Raw genomic sequence first — 16,764 nt, 5'->3', positions numbered from 1 at the left:
AAAACAATGCAAATCCAGAAACGTCAGTGTGATGAGCACTGTGTGTACAGCACCATCTAGAGGCTCCTGTGTATAAAATAATCAGAGCCTGAAGGACTGTAGTTTGTCTGATTTTATTATCATAGCAACACAACGGCTGAATAACCAAGGAAGCTATTCCAACATTAGCCTTCATTTGCATAAATTGTCTACGTGCTCGATTTTTGTAATGAAATCGCAGATAATATTGTTTAAATGGTATTGGTTTGTAATGCCAGATATGTAAAAGCAATAACGACAAGTATCAACACGAACTTGTTGTAAACCAATGTAGGTGAAATTAGTGCAGACTGGTGGATTTACACTGTATTTATTAGTGAAGTGTTGAGGCCATGTTTGGGAGCCTTTGTACTGTGTGTTTGTGTGGGTGGGATCTCGCTCACGTTGCTGCTGCTGCTGACACTAGAGTCGAGCAACAGTCAGAAAAGTAGTTTGGTGCTACGTGATTATTTGTCTTCGCTGCCATGGAGTCACTGGAGAAAAGTTACCGTTACCTATCATCAATATGCTGTGTCTTTGTGTTGTGTGTTCAGCTGCAGTTGGGTTTGACGGGAGGTAAGAGTTTATATCTGAATCTCCACTCCAAGATAAATGAACGTGATATCTTTTTGCAGGCACGCTTAGGTTGTACGCACGTACCCGTTTAAATTAGCATTGCGTAGGCCTGTGTTACAGTAAGTGACCTTAACTCTTTGTTCTTTGTATTTATGTTTGTTTTGTGTCTGATTTCAGTAGCCTTGACTAGACATACAATGTTTCACTGTTAGCTAACCAATTGTTCTGAATGACGACACTGTTGTTACTGTTGTAACTTATGAATACAGCTTGACATGTCACGTAAAGTTGTGTGCTTCCCTATGTTGCGAAACACACAAGCAAATAAAACAAATGTAAAACCCGTGTTTTCCCTTTAGAGGTGGGTGTATTTCAAGGCAGAATCTTTAGATGTTGACTGAAGGTGCCTCATTTGGCCGGTAACGTCATGTGGAGGAATGACTAGCGATGTTGCCAATCAAAAGGGATACTAACTGGAAAAATATTAACTTTAAAGTAAGTTTACCACTTAAAACACAGCTACAAAGATGAGACATCTCAGATTAAAGCAACATTTGTGTAACATAGTGTATGAGACCAGTGTTGGATTGTAGCCTAAGTAAGTACATTTACTCTGTACTTAATACTGTAAGTACAATTTTGAGGCTTGAGACTTACTACTGGAAGGAACGTTACTTTACTTGAGTAACGTTATTTCAATTGTATGCTAATTCATACTTCTACTCCAATTTACATTTTAGAAGCCAATGTTATACTTTATATTCCACCACATCCGTCTGACAACTTTAGTTACAATATTTTCTGGAGATTCGGATTATTACTACAACATATAAATCAACTAATATATTATGATATTAGTATTATTATAGATGAAGCTACATATAATAATATACACATGTAGCTGAAATTACCTCCACCTTTACCAGCTGCAATATTAAAGTGATGTATGCATCAATAGTTACAATCCAGCAATCTTGTATGAATCATTCTGAAATAGGCAATTCCGCATAATGAGTATGTTTACTTTTGGTACTTTAAGTGTATTTTGATGCTAATACATATGTACTTTTACTGAAGTAAGTCATTTGTAATCCAAGACTTTTACTTGTAATATACTATATTTACACTGTGGTATTGCTACTTTTACTTAAGTAAAAGATCTGATTACTTCTTCCACCAGTGCTTGAGACTAACAACAGAGCTCCATAGAGGGGAAAATAATCTGATCCCAAATAACAGTTGCAGCACTAAAACAGTTAGTGGAACAGTCTAGAAAAGCATGACACCATTTGCCAAACACAGGCACAAACTACACTGATAAAGAGGAACAGTGGTCATAAGTTGAAACTAACCAACAGGGTAGTTTCAACTATACAGACATGTACAGTCTGTTGGGGGGTTGTAGTATCAACTATCCAACCAAACATGACGCAAAGCTGTTGCAGCATCTTAAAATGGTGATTTGGTGTTTCGTGGTTTCTAAATCCTCCTACACAGATGCACACAGCTAAAAGAAATCTAGATAGGTCAGGAGCCAAATCTTTCCATTACCGTGTTGTCCTATGGTTTTTCCTCAGACTGCCCTGCAGACGGACGCACCTGGGTACCATTTGGAGACGGATGTTACTACTTTGTCCACGGAGAAGACGACACAATCAAAAGCTACACTTTTGAAAGAGCAAAAACACTCTGCCAAGGATTTGGTACCTGAGACATTTTATTTTCAAATATATTGTCAAAGACAAAATGACAGATGGCCTGTATGTATTCTCAATGTGTGTGTGTGTGTGTGTGTGTGTGTGTGTGTGTGTGTGTGTGTGTGTGTGTGTGTGTGTGTGTAATTCTGTTCTCATACATTACTATGCTTTTTCTAGAGCTTTTGACCATCCAGAGCGCTGAGGAGAATGACTTTGTCATTAAATATAGCCCAGCAGTGTGGAAAACCAATGTCAACGTGTGGCTGGGAATGTATTATGACACAAACAGTAAGTACCATGTGACCGGAGGACTGTGAAAAGATGCTGGCTAACTTCCATAAAATACAATGTGATTCTCTATAGCAATCAGAAAGGGAAAAAAATGCAACTTGTTTAACAATTGTTTGGCGGTAACTAGGTGGAAAACCAACACTGAATCTTGAAGGGTTTTGTTTCAGATGTTGTGAACTGAGAACTGTTGTTATATATCAAAATCCATTGATCATAAGTGACCATTTATTATTAACTTATCTACATAGTTTTGAGCACTTTTCAGACTTCTTGTCTATGTCGGCTTAAAAATGAGGCGTGAAAATGTATTCTTGTACAATAAAGAGTAAAGATAAATGATCTTTACTCAAAAATGATCTTAGATATTTTCAGTTTATTTTGTCTGCTCTGTTTTATTTATTACTCTATTTTCTTGAAACACGTTTGATTTAGATTGTCTGCTAGTGCTAGCTTCTTTTGAAAGCTTGTCTGTCTTTTACATTACTGTCTCTAAATCCGGACACGATTCAGGAAATCCTGTTTTGTAAAACCGTGGGGACGCTAAGCTAAGTGTAAATTCTAAGGAGGGAAACACATTTACTTTCAACATTAGTTTAGTTTGTGCAAATGCTGAAGGAAGATCAATGGCAAAGCAAAAGGGACACTATAATTCCGCCATTATTTGGTTGACATTGCCTGTGATAGTGGCTGTATTCTGGCCCATTATGCTGGAGTACTGATTGTTGTGTCTTGTCAGGTGACGACATGAGGTGGTTCAGTGAGCAACCTGTAGGATTCAGTAACTGGGAAGACCTCTTTTCTTCATCAGACCTCGTGCCCTTGGATACATGTGTGGCTCTGCACAGCAACACAGGAAAGTGGGAAAATGTCAGCTGCCTGGAACAGGCGGAGAATGGAGTGGTCTGTGAGACAAATCAGAGTAAGATAAAAGTTTGTATGTTTTTAAGACCTATTGGTATGCTATTTAACTTCCAGATTTGTTCAAAGTAACACTTCAGAAACTATGGTTTGGATTGTTTTCCACCTATCTCACAATGTGTGTGTTTTTTTCAGAGGCAGAGGAAGCCAAGCCAAGTAAGTCAACCTTTGAGCTGTTTTTGCTGTTTCTTTACTTATTCCTCTGTGATTTTGTGTTTATAGTTAGTGACCTTCCTTGCATTGTTACTTGCTCTCCTCAGAACCAAGCGCACTGCTGTCTGCTCTGGTCATTCTCAGCGTGGTGGCTGTCATGGGAGTCTCAGCAGTCATTTGGTTCCTGCAGCATAAGTACAACCTTGGCTCCACTATCCTAACGGCATTCGAGTACCACCCCCCTTTCCGAGTCGTGGACACAGACCGGTCCTGTCTGGTGGAGGCTGAGGAGACTGATAGCGTGCCATAGGAGAACCTTCCCTCTGTTCACAACAGGAAGCACCAGGCCCTCCTCACTGGGTCCGTGTTCATGCATAGAGAAAACAGTTACTGAAGTACTGTAGTTTTGGGATAACACATTACACACATGACTCAGAATGGCTTACTCTAATACTATCGTCTCACTGTTGCACATTAATATCTCACTGCTTCTGCTTTTTTTTTGTCATCTGCACTAATGAACAATCATCTGTAAATTTTTCAGATTGGTGCATCAGCAACTTTGCAGCCTGGTCTACATGTCGTGTGTAACATCATTATTATCAGGCACTACACATTACTTGATAACCTTTGGTATCAGTATTTTTCTCTTGTATATTCAAAGTAACTAACTATTGCTCATGGAAGGGATTAAATAAAGAGCAAAGCTTTCATACTTTTTGTGAGCAGACAGAAATGCTCAGCGATTTAGTATTGCATTGCCATAAACCTTGAGGGACTAAAAAGAGGAAGATTGAAATAAGAATGGGCAATTGATGCAGCAGAGAGTGAGACACCCTGATGTTTAGTCCCCAGTGTGTATCAAGCTCCAAAAATGCTGGCTTCTACATTTCACATAATGCAACCAATCGCATGCTTCCGTTAGACCCTGACTGCCTGGTAAATGCTCATGTCTTTTAAACCAGTGGAGTCCCTTTTAAGCAGTATTCAAAGAAACAGGAATTCTCAATCTCAGGCTGTCAAGGGCACATGTAAATAGCTTGATCCAAACAAAAACCAGCTTAAGTTTGAGCAATTGCCTTATTATTTCACACATGTAAATGTAGCCAGTGCGGTAGATTTGCATAGTCCGGAAAGCAGATTCTTTTCCAGGTAAAATATAATTTTGAAATGGAAAGCTGTCCTAAACCAATACTGCTAGAGAACGTCCTGACATGTTTCCTTGCATTATGTCCTGGGCTTCAGTTTTTATTGTGGCAAGGTATGAGACATGCCAAAATATAACCAGTAAAGCTAAATTTTGTTAGAAATCATAACACTGATGAAACTGTCTGCATTCATTCCAGGATATTTTCAAGTTGGCTTTCATGACAATAATCTACATTCACAGTTCTCCCGTCCTTTATTTACTCGTCAAACAAACAATATGTATTTTTTTGTGTTTCTTTGCTGCCTCATGAAATCCAATCTTGGCATTATCATTGCTTTATTTTTAGGATGTGGTCATGATTTTGGTGTTGGAAATAAGTCCTCCTGTGGCAAAGACAATCGATATTTGGCTATGTGATGGGCGTAGTTTAGAATGATGACAAGATACTTATATTACATTGTGTAAAATACCCCTCTTAATACTTATGTTCACTTTTAACAGCATAAATGCTTTTGTGAATTTTTGAGATTCATTTAGCAGGATCGGAGCCCCTGTGTGTTTTCATAATAAAGTATGTGTAACTATAAGAAGTGCTTGTTTTTGCATTTGTTGAATCAGTCTGAGTCAGAAAGTTCTATTAGGCAGTAACAGCAAGTATTTCTAGTAGTATGCTACCAGTAATATGTCTCCTTCCAGCCTTGGGTTGTCCAGCAGAGTCAAAAATGTGCAAGAAAGAAGTTGAGAAAAAAGAACGATCACTCTCCATTGTGTGTGTGTGTGTGTGTGTGTGTGTGTGTGTGTGTGTGTGTGTGTGTGTGTGTGTGTGTGTGTGTGTGTGTGTGTGATCTATATAGAACATTTCTGCTAAGTATATATGTCAGTGCATAATTGAGGAGAAGAAGGATGAATTAGGACACTAAAATTGGGGATGGAGTCTAATTAGTTCTGAAAGGATATCTAAATCACTGTCATCTGAAAAGTGCCACTCCCTTCAAATGTCCAGTGGCTGTGTTGACATCTCAGTGTGTGCTGAGATGAAAAAGAACTAGGAGAGGTAGGCAGGAAATCATTTTTTATTTCTTCCTGTTTAAGCACATTGATTTTTATACTTCCAAGAAGTCTGTCATCTAACAAATTATCTTTAAATCTCGGCTGCATGTGCCTCTTTTGTTGAGTACTTTCTCTCAAAGTTGTTTTAACATCTTATTATGAACTATGAAAGGCATTTGTGGACCATTAACATTTACTGATGAAGCTCGTTAATACAGAACCATAACAATACCCTTTTCCTCCGAGCATTTCAGGTTATTTCTAGATTTGGCCACAAGGTGGGACAGTGAATCACATTTCTGTCCCTTCCCTTTGACATTGCTGGGAAGGGATTTTCTTCTACTAATTAATGAGGCCCGGAAACATAATCATAATCAGTTTGATATGGTTGTGTGAGTATTTGTTGTTTAACAATAATCTACAAGAACCCTGATTTCTAAATATGACACACTTAGCAACAAATAACTTTAAACATGAACACATATTGAATATAGTGCATGAAATACAAGCTCTGATGTTAAGTTATAGAAAGGGTATCTTGTCTCTAAGCTGAGGTGAAAGTCCTCTTGATGATTAAGAAAGTCATGTAGACTCGCTGTAGTAGCCAATAATTAACATGTTGTTCAAGATGAAGGTCCATACAAGCAGAATGGGACTGAGCTGCCGGAGAAGATCGTGGCTGCAGTCTGGGGTTATGTGTGGTTAGTTGGACATGTTAAACTTGTTAAACATGTTGCTTCTCTCAAGTTATAGATAAAAGTTCCTCTTCTAATAACCAAACACTAAGGGGATTAGAAAATAACGACATTTCTGTATAGATACATTTGTCTGTAAGACAGATCTGTCTGTTTACTGTATATAGTATCAGTATGATTGTATGAACTGTGTGCACTGTAATGTAAACACTGGAGTAAATAGGCCTATATTATCAAAAATTATGGTTAAGAAACACAAAATGCTGATTTCCATGCATTTCTTAATTAATTGTCACCGCAAATGTAAAGACTGGGCCTTTTAAAATGACTTAATTGGTTAGATTTAAGCAGATATTTGTTTTCAAAGCCAAAATGGATCAGTTTTGCACAAGACCGAAGAGTGATTCACCCTCATGCAAAGTGTCATTTATTCGGGATGCAGTAGCTGATTGCTGAGTAAGCTTTGGTTTGTGTACGTTTTAGCGATTCAAATAGAATAGAAAACCAAATGGCAATTGAGTCTGATATCAGATTGTATAAGGTCTGCTCAACCTACGCACATTTGTAATTTGGTGTAATGCTACAGAGCAAAATGTGTATTGACATGCAAAAAGAATGGTTGTTTTTCATAATTAGGATAATTATAAGTATGCTAATTAATTGTAACACTAATATACTAAAAAGCCCATTTGTTAACCATTTATTTTTTTGCAAACAGATTGTAACTGAAGTGATTTATGCTGTTACGCCTTTTCTGTTTAACTGGGATGTATGTATTTTATTACCATAGAAGGGCTGTTGTCTCATCACAATGGCTCTAATGGCCTATTTTCACTCATATAATAGCGCATGAATTTTATTCACACATCTGCCACACCGCTCCTTAAAGCAGGAAGAGGTCTACGTTGACCCAGAATGACTAATTAAAATGGACATTGGTATGCATGAATAAGATATGACATACAGTAGCATGACAGATGGAATGAAAATAAGCGAGATATAAGTTCATCAAGCCTAAGAATTAATCAAGTTATGTGTTAATAAAATACAATAGGCTTCAAAATATCCTAAACTTGTAAATACATAAGAAACAGCACTGACTGAGAGTCAAATCAGTCAGAACTCTTTCCTGCCTTTCTGGTTTCACCACAATCCCATGTCTCTTTTTCTCAGGACTCTACTACATATCAGTTATTTCTCCTCAGTTCATCCTCTATTCATGTTCTGGGAAAGGTGTCTGACCAAGGTAGTGTAGAGCATCTGTTTCTCATGTCCTTGAAATCTCATGTTTCTCCCCCATTCACTATCCTGGAACATGCTTCAATTAACAGAGGAAAACAAAGGCCACTACTTAGATGACTGCTTGCTGACCGTTCATTATAGAGAAACAGTAGTATACTCTATTGCATCGTCAATACATGGCAGACATACTACACTTCTTCACCACCTACAGGACTACAGTAATCACTACAATTTGCATGTGTAAAACAAATGCTTAAACCTGACTTTGTGTTCTTTATCACAATTATAATATATAGACTGCCACATATTTACATTATTTATTTGATACAAAACTATTTTTTTTTTTTTTTTTAATCATTGCATTCATGATTCATTTAGCATTCCGAAAAAGCTACTGTAAGTGCACCATAAGAAGATACAGTTTGATTCATTTTTATATCTGACAACTTACATAATTTTTGGGATTGGTAAACTCAGAACTGTTATCACACACACACACACACACACACACACACACACACACACACACACACAGATGAAAACTTAAGGGATGAATGTACCCATGTGTTTTTTAGCTCAGACACTATGCCATTTTCTAAATCAAATGCATGTGCAGTGCTGGAAGGCTTTGGTGTGAAAGGGATCAGGGTGTGCTAACATGATTAAAATCTGTATTATTCAAATATGTCAGAAAATCAATGACAGGGAGTCCAACTCCTGTGCCTTACAGGTACATTGAGCTTTCTGTGGACTGATAGAAAAATAATAATTAAAAACAAAAGCACCATCTTAATTTGTTTTCCATCAGTCTCGAGAGAGATCATCTTTGCTGTGTCTTTGGTATCTCATTATACTTTCTAATCAAGACTCTTTAAAAATCCCTTTAAAGGAGACAGACTGTTTGCCCTTCCCCCAGCATGCTGCTGCATTGCAGCCATCGACTGTGACATAGTATGTTACAAATGACCAAGGTAGGCTGACATTTTTGATTGTGTAATGTGGAAAAAACATGGCTGGAAAAAGCTTTTGAAAGTGACGCTGCCCTGATCTCTCCCATCACTCATTCTCTCTAATGAAGATTGTCCAATACAATTAAAATCCCAGATATCCTGTCGCTAGGGTGAGAAATGTATCAAATCATTTCCCCCCCTCTCTCACTATGTGTGTTTATCCAGCCAGGCGTGTTTCACTCAGTCCAGTCAGTAGCTCCTGTGACTGCAGCATCTAAAATGACACAGAATTAGGGGCGAGGGTGGGGGGAGAAATCAATGAGCACAAGGGATGGTGAACAAGCAAATAAACCTGTTTTAAATTACACATTTCTTTGTAAAAGGATTTTTTGTAAAAGGCCTTTGTGCCTAAATAACTGTATACAATTAGCTCAACTTGAGGTAGTGTGCTTTCGCAAAAGCTAAAATCCACTCTATCCACTAAACACGAAACATTTTTCAAAAAAGACAACACAGTGTTGTTCTATCCATCCAATTAAACACAAAAATCTCATTACTTTGATTGTAACCTCTACGGAAACAGGCAAATCCTGATCTTATAATAATTCATTACAAAAGCTATATATTATTTGTAGTATTTTAACACTGGATTTACAGTATTACATCAGTCCAAATCAGTGATACAGTTTCAAACTGCTACATTGTTTTAATTACTGGGTTGTCAATGTTTGTTGTTGAGTTTAATGATAAAATGCACCCCATTTCCTGTTGCAGATTGTACGCTTGCTTAATGATGAGAAAAAAAAGGAGATGTTAGTGCTTGTCCAACTGGAGTCACTTTATTGAATGAACAGGATGCATTGCAATGCCTTGTTAATAGTTCCTCTATCACATTTCAAGCTTCCGATCTGAGCAGTCCACACTTTCAGACAATTTTAACAAAAGAGTCCAGAAAAAGGAAATTATAATTGACATAAAAAAAAAAAAAAGATCCCTGTCTAGCAGTGTCAAAAAGCTGATCCCTTTAAGACAGATTAATGGATTTCTCTGTGGCAGGTGCAATGTTTAAGTATGTGGAAGAATACAATTATTTATAAGACCTATTGTGCCAGCCTCCTTCGGTTATTAATTACAACTACGAGAATGTGTGCAATATAATCTACCACCAAATGCAATAGGCAGCCTTTCAAACCTTATTTTGCCCATATGATGAATTAAAAAAAGCAATATTACACCAGATCATATAGCTAAGTAGGCTATGCTTTTTAAATCAATGCAAAAAGGTTATAAATAAACCTTGAAAATGTGTAGCATTTTAAAATGTAAAAAAATAGTGGGTTTCCACTGTCACACTAGGGATGTGATGGAAATTGAAAGCAAACTTATGCACCTGTTTGTAAAGGAGTTTACCTACCTCTATACATGTATAGTCTTATGAGAAGTGAAATAATATAGCCATACCGTTTTGACAATGCCTGCATCATCATTTATTGTTTTTGTACATTAGTGGTTCTACGATATGAGGAGAATATCCGCTAATGTTGACAGTCAGTTTGTGCACTTGCTGGCTGCAGTTTTTGAGGAACAAAAGTTTGCATTGTAGAAGCTCTGAGCTGACGTCACTTCTCTTGACTTGCTCGGAGTGAAGAGGAGGAAAGAGTCTCTGTTAGTCAATCTGCGACTAGAGACCAACACATTCAGTCACACTCCCACCCGGACTCAATTACACTGACCAACTCATCCATTCATCTCTTTCAACAAATCTCTCAAACTGCGCAAAACTGGGAAGTAAATTAACAGTGTTATTCCATTTCGTTTTTTTTTTGTTTTTTTAAAGGAATAACGTTATAGCGATTTTCGACGATAAGGTGAGTTTTAAGAGTCTGTGTTTTGCTACCTTCGTGGGCTCCGTAACTAACATACGTCCATGTGTTATTTTGTCATTTAACAGATTTCTGTCGCCTGGGCTGCTAAGCTAACAGCTAAGCTAACGTTTTGCTAACCAGTAGCATCCCTTCCTACACTTGCCTCATTGAAGCGTTATCCGCTCTGTGAGTTCAACACGGCGATACAAAAAAGTTAATGTCAAAGTAGATAAAGCGTTTTCGGCTGTTTGTGATCCAAACTTTTTTCAGAAGATAACTGTTGTCATGTTAAACTTGTAACTTGGTCACAGAAAGAATGTTCGGTCATAGAGTTGAGAAACTAACGTTAACATGTCACACCGGTAACGTTACTTGGCACAGGCACGCAGTGCTGCTCTCAGTCTTGTCATTACCTTGCAGCGTGGATATTGTCTTTGTTGCCAGCTAGTCCACTCTGCGGATCCACCGTGCGTTACCGGACAGGATGATAAAACATTTTTTTCATAAGTTAGCTTGTCAGACATATTCGGTTTTTAAGCATCTTACGAGTGAATCATAAAAAAAGTAACGTTAGTGTCTGGTTGCCTGTGTAATGCTTGTTGTGGTTTCAAGCTTCGTGTGACAACATGCCATGAAATGATCAAACAACTGGATATAATACAGGTGGGCTTTCTTAATGTTTTATCTTAAAATGAAATGATTTGTTATGAGTGTTAAAGCCGGGGGCTGTCCGCTGGTCTCGTCTCCCCCCTCGATCTTCTCTTTTTGTTGCTTCCTCTTAAAGAAGAGCGCAGCTAATGCTGCAGCTGCGGTCTGGGCTGAAATTTTGCCCTTTGAGATTATGACAATACCCTCCATTTTTCTGCTTTCATATTAACAACAAGCATTCGCCATCTTGGGATATTTAAATTAGATGAGCGCTGTCCATTTAAACGGTGGTTATCTGTAACAAAGTTATGAAACTTTGGAGGTGAGAAGATCTGAATGAAAACGTTGCAACCTTGATTTCTGTGGAGTTGAAAGTGAAAGCAATATTTTAATCACACAGATGTAATAAGATTGGGAGTTGGAGATGTATTTATGCAATTGCGATTTCAAAACTGCTTGAGTAACTGGTATGTTATGAAATTGGAATCCAACCACTTTCCTCTTCCTGTGATGACATGTCACACCTTTGGCCTAGCCCTAGTAGGCCTAATTCAGCTTTTAAAATTTGTAGTGGCTGTAATAATCTGCCACAAACACAAACTAGGCCTAACTTCCAATGTAGAATTCAGGATATTTTAACATTGCCCTGATTTCTTGAATGTGTACTGTGGTTTTTATTATGCCGTGAATACTTGGTTTACTCTAAATTTTAAGAAACCTTTAACACTATTTGAATGATACCGTGCCCTTTTCTGTCAATTCTGAAGACACACAGGCCACAGACGCACAACGTTTTGTAATGGGCCCTTTCAAACTTTGTCATGACAGCATCAGCCACACTATTTATACAGGAGTGTGTGGTGCATGATGATTTGTGAACACTTGGGCTCATACAGTGTATAGAGCTTATTTTGATGGTGTACATTTCACTTTCGTCATTTAGTTTGTTTTGGCAGGCATCTTGTGTTTGCTGAACTGTGAAGCTAATTTGTCTAATATATACTGTATATAATTGATGGTACTGAACTTGTGTGTGCCCTTTGCACACACAGTCTTAAGTAAAATGGCATGGCAGTAAACATTCTCAGTAAAGTCCATCATGGCTTCAGTAGCCAAGGCGGCGAGATCAATCACATCACAGCCTTGATGTGTTATGCATGCATCCAGTAACTGCCGATGAATCAAAACACAGGTAGAAGGTCACTAAATTTGCCTCATATTTATTCAGAGCACATGATGTTGAAAACCTCTGCAGAGACAACAATGTTGAGGTGCTGTATACTTGGATTCTAACATGGGCGTTTAACATTGAGAAATCAAAAGTGTCAGGAACTTTGGCATTTGAATGTTAAAAAATATTGCATTTTCTTTTGCTCTTCCAGGCTCCAAAGGCAAATGAGGTTCATGGTTGCTAAATAATTAATAAGAGATGTATTCACTTGATACAAACTATGTATTTAACTTTAAATAATTACTATAATTCCATTCTCAATACACCACATCATCAACTCTGTTAGATTTTTGTGCTAAAGGTCAAGACCTGGGCTACTAGTGAAGATTTAAGTTGTCTACTATCTAATTTTCCTAGTTTACCAAGCACTGTTAGGTGTAACCAGATTAGTGTTTTCCTAAATTAGTCACAGTGCTCCTAATTTAAAGTGGGGATGATGTTAAACATTTTTTTTTTTTTTTTTTTAACAGAATATGAGAAGTTCCCATTTTATGTTCCGTTGGCTCTTTTAAAAGTGCTCCTTTTTCCTTTGCCCTTTTGAAAGGACCAAATAAAAAAAAAAACAGTACTGCTAATAATTGTTTTCTTCCATTTTCACCCTGTCTCTCCTATTCATACCCTTTCCACAAGTTTGCACTCATTAATCAAAGATGCTGGCCTCCTGCTGAGGGCTGAGCAGGTTCATCAATTTGGCAGCCAGCTTGCTGTAAGGAACAGTGCAGAGGCTCTTAACACACAAGCATAAATAAATCTATGGTCTTTATATGCAAGCCCTGAAGGTTAATACTGTATAATTCAATGTACCCTCTTTGTCTGCTGTGATTGATGTTTTTAAACATGTAAGGCTTGACGGGAGTCCCTTTTTTGTAGGTCAGTGTTGACACTTTATGATTGGGTGAGCTTGGGGGGAGCGGCACGAGGGAGGTGGATTATTAGGAATATGTCAGGGAGATTACTCTTTTTCGCTCATCTTCCTGATCTATTTTCTCTCCGCCTGGAGATGCTTTTCGTAGTGCTTTATTTGAACCAATGATGCTTCTGAGATTGAAGTCTCCCTGCTGTGTAAATGGGGCTGATATTTAACATGCTAGTGGTCTGGTCTATTTGTTTGACTGAGAAGTATTTATTTGCCTCCTTTGCTGCAGAAATTGCAGGCCAGCTGAGAATGACTGAATTGTCTCCATATTCATAATTCTCAGTCTGATAGTTACAGGACCAACACGAACCCTCTTGTCCAGTTTTTGTTGTAGACCATTGCACTCTCACACAAAGACCTCAGCACCCCCCTTTTTATTGATCCTCTGCATTTAAAATCTGGTCACTGCTGCCACAAACACTTCCCACTTAAGATGTGCTAGGCATGCTGCTGCAGCCACATTTTTAAATATTTTAGTTTTTGCACCATTGCAACATTGTCTGTCCTGATAAGGGACAGCAAAAAAAAAAAAAAAAATCCCTTAAAATGTTTGGATCAGCAAAAGGCCAAAATCTAGGGTTTAATGAACCTAATTGACTAAATTCTTTTCTGACCATGATGTGACATTGCGCAGGCAGTGGGCATGCATCTTTGTATGCCATGGGAGTATTGCCTCTCTGTCTCATACTTAAAAAAGCGTGCACTTTCTTATTTCGAAGAAACAGCATAAAGGTACAGACCTCACCACTGAATATATACAACTTTAAACAAACTCCTTTTATTGAAATGCTCTTGAGTGTTTTAGCTGTGTTCACAATAATCCACAGTTCAGATGGAGTAGATTATCCAAAAATTATCTTCATAAAAAATAATCTCTATAAGGTACCTCTCACAACAATATGTATGCACACTCCAATTTTGATCACATTGGCTCGGATGATGTGAATTGTATTGTGGAGAGTGCTCCTGACATTGTTCAAGCGTGAAGCCGCTGTAATATTTGACAATATCTGCTTATTTCACACAAATTATGTTAAGGCTTCGATTTTGCATTAGCAAAACAGTGAGGGTAAATGAGGGAAAACGCACTACTGCCCCTAAGATTAACAAATGAAGAACAGATATTAAGATGCTACAGTCATACTCGTAACAAACGCAATGTTCATCCTGACCTCACTAGCAAGCTGAAACTCCAAAATCATGTTACACAAGGACTGTCAATGAGACTTTGAAAAAAGAACTTTCTGGGCGCCTGGCTAGCTCAACTGGTAGAGTGTGCGCCCATTTACAGAGGCTCAGTCCTCGCCGCAGCGGCCAAGGATACGGTTCCAACCTGCAGCCCTTTGCTGCATGTCATTCCCCCTCTCTCTCCCCTTTCATGTCTAAGCTGTCCTGTCAATTAAAGGCCTAAAAAATGCAAATAAATAAGAACTTGCTTTTGGTACCTGTTAGTTATCATGACTTAGTAAACAGCTTCCTGTGTAGGGAGGCCATATGTGATTATCTGCCAGATAGATGGACAGTTGAGTAACCTGAGGTGACTCAGCCTTGTAGTAATTCAAAGGATGGTTGCAACAACCAATTATTTGAAACTAGAGAGTGACCTTTTTCCCTCTTGATATTGAATGAAACATGTAAGTGTAGAAGAAATCTCTTTTGATGAAATGACCCAGATGGAACTGTAAGGTGACCAGTGTGTAGGTGACGCACAACAAGTGTTGTTGCTAGTGATGTAAGAGCATGGAGGTCATGCTTGTAAGTTGCGAGACATCTAATCTTTACTATTAATATTTAGAGCTGATTTAGTAAAATATCTCCTAAAATCATACCATACCAAATATGTGCTTGCTGTTGTATTATTGAATTGTTCTTAGAGGCCCTTCAAAAAACAGCATACTGTAAAGGTGCTAATATATGTTATAATTATTGTATTAAATAGAGATTATTGTTTTTTACAAATTACTTAACCAAACAAACCTGACAACCAACCAAAAAAAACTGACTGGATGACCTAAAGCAAGCTCAGGTTAGTCCATTTGAGTTAATAAATTAGTTTCTTACTTTTTGGTAGTGGGATATGATTCAGTAACTAACTAAAACGTTTTTGCATTGTTTGAATAGCTATAGTAACTGTGAGGAAAACAAAAATCCTGCACACTTGTTCCCTGAATATACACCGTTTTGGTCCTCACACCCTCATCAGGTATTTAGGACCGAAACAGTTTTAATAAAGTGAGTAGCCTACAAGTTTGTTTTCTTCACAGTAATGGTGTGGCCAATACATTTTAGTTTGTCATTAGTATAAGACTTAGTTGGGGATTTTAATTCCTTTAAACATGAACATTTCAAAATACAACCTCAAGGGAAAGCGCAACCTGTCAATAACTATCTTTTGTTCTTATATCTATCTCTAGAATAAACTTGTTCTGTGATTTATGTAACCTGATCAGAATCATAAAAAGCCCCAATACAGCATTGTGGACATTCAGAACAGGTTTCTTAACAAGAAAAAATCAAGTGCCTGTAGTGTTCTTTCATTTCTATGTGAATAAAACCTCTAATTGTATCCTGTTAATATGGATACTATTAGTCTATTAGGCTTGCAGACCCTTTTAAACTAGACTATGAGGATAACATCACAGCCTTCAGCTGTTCAAGAGGACAGTTTTTAAAGAAGGGCAGTTTACAGATAATGTAAATGGAAAAACTGGGAGGTTTTACAGTAAGAAAAATTGCTTAGTGATGATCTAAAAGTTAAGAACAACTTTAGTGATTGTTATTGATAGAGCTCAAAATGGGTTTTGGTTCTATGGTATGTTCAGTGGTTAGGTTTGATTTAGTTCAGAGTTACTATACAAGACCATGACTTCAAAACCCCTATGGTTGTAGAGACACCTTAGAGTCAGTTATTTTGAATGATGTCTGAAGACTTGAAATTTATTTAAGTGATTTAGGATTGATTCAAAAATTGAAGCTGGTTTAGAGTCCATTTCCTTTACATTCCTAACAAAGTAAACCCAGATGGTAGCCTAATGCATAAAGACAGTAAAGCATGCTATTTTAGTGTTTTTCAGGAAAAAATGTTTCAGTTTCTACTTAAATCAAATACATTTATTCGATACAGTTTCCTAAGGTCATTGGATTTCTGCAAAATCAAAACGTAGCTTGACTTAGCCTACTTGACCATAATCCAATTTCTGCCAAGTGTTTTTGTCATGTCCCATTGTCCTGGTTTTGTTTCTTGGAGCAAGAGTTTGATTTTCTGCTGATGTTTAGAATGGATAATTCCTCTCCCCTTGGGGTCCATATTACCATTTTTATTTCATTTTCACAGAGCTTTCAGATAGGAATGATGCTGAATGAG

At 37.6% G+C, this 16,764-nt stretch overlaps 2 protein-coding genes across 9 annotated transcripts in view; both read left to right on the top strand.

Moving 5' to 3' along the window:
* The first annotated feature begins 396 nt into the window (after positions 1-396).
* cd302 (CD302 molecule) lies at positions 397-5,393 on the top strand. Of its 2 annotated transcripts, none has more exons than XM_078261805.1 (6): positions 397-594; positions 2,172-2,297; positions 2,469-2,579; positions 3,391-3,501; positions 3,636-3,656; positions 3,761-5,393. In XM_078261805.1, the coding sequence occupies exons 1-6, from the start codon at positions 504-506 to the stop codon at positions 3,961-3,963; spliced, it is 663 nt and encodes a 220-aa protein (XP_078117931.1). In that variant the 5' UTR covers positions 397-503; the 3' UTR covers positions 3,964-5,393. The 2 variants fall into 2 exon arrangements, with proteins under 2 accessions (XP_078117931.1, XP_078117930.1); XM_078261804.1 differs by having other exon boundaries at positions 398-594; positions 3,319-3,501.
* A 4,990-nt stretch (positions 5,394-10,383) lies between these two features.
* The window catches only part of LOC144525191 (bromodomain adjacent to zinc finger domain protein 2B-like), a 51,096-nt gene continuing 44,715 nt past the window's right edge, over positions 10,384-16,764 (top strand). For 6 of the 7 annotated variants that reach the window (XM_078261799.1, XM_078261798.1, XM_078261797.1 and 3 more), the window contains exon 1: positions 10,384-10,608. The gene's annotated coding sequence lies outside the window, so the exon portion shown is untranslated. Of the gene's footprint in view, positions 10,609-11,089; positions 11,269-16,764 lie in introns of those variants that run through there. The other variant, XM_078261793.1, reaches the window with a different exon arrangement.

Source organism: Sander vitreus, chromosome 11 (genome assembly GCF_031162955.1).
Source record: "Sander vitreus isolate 19-12246 chromosome 11, sanVit1, whole genome shotgun sequence".
In the NCBI taxonomy this organism is placed as follows: domain Eukaryota; kingdom Metazoa; phylum Chordata; class Actinopteri; order Perciformes; family Percidae; genus Sander; species Sander vitreus.
The sequence above is the reverse complement of the archived record's forward strand: the minus strand, read 5'-3'. Positions and strand labels throughout refer to the sequence as shown.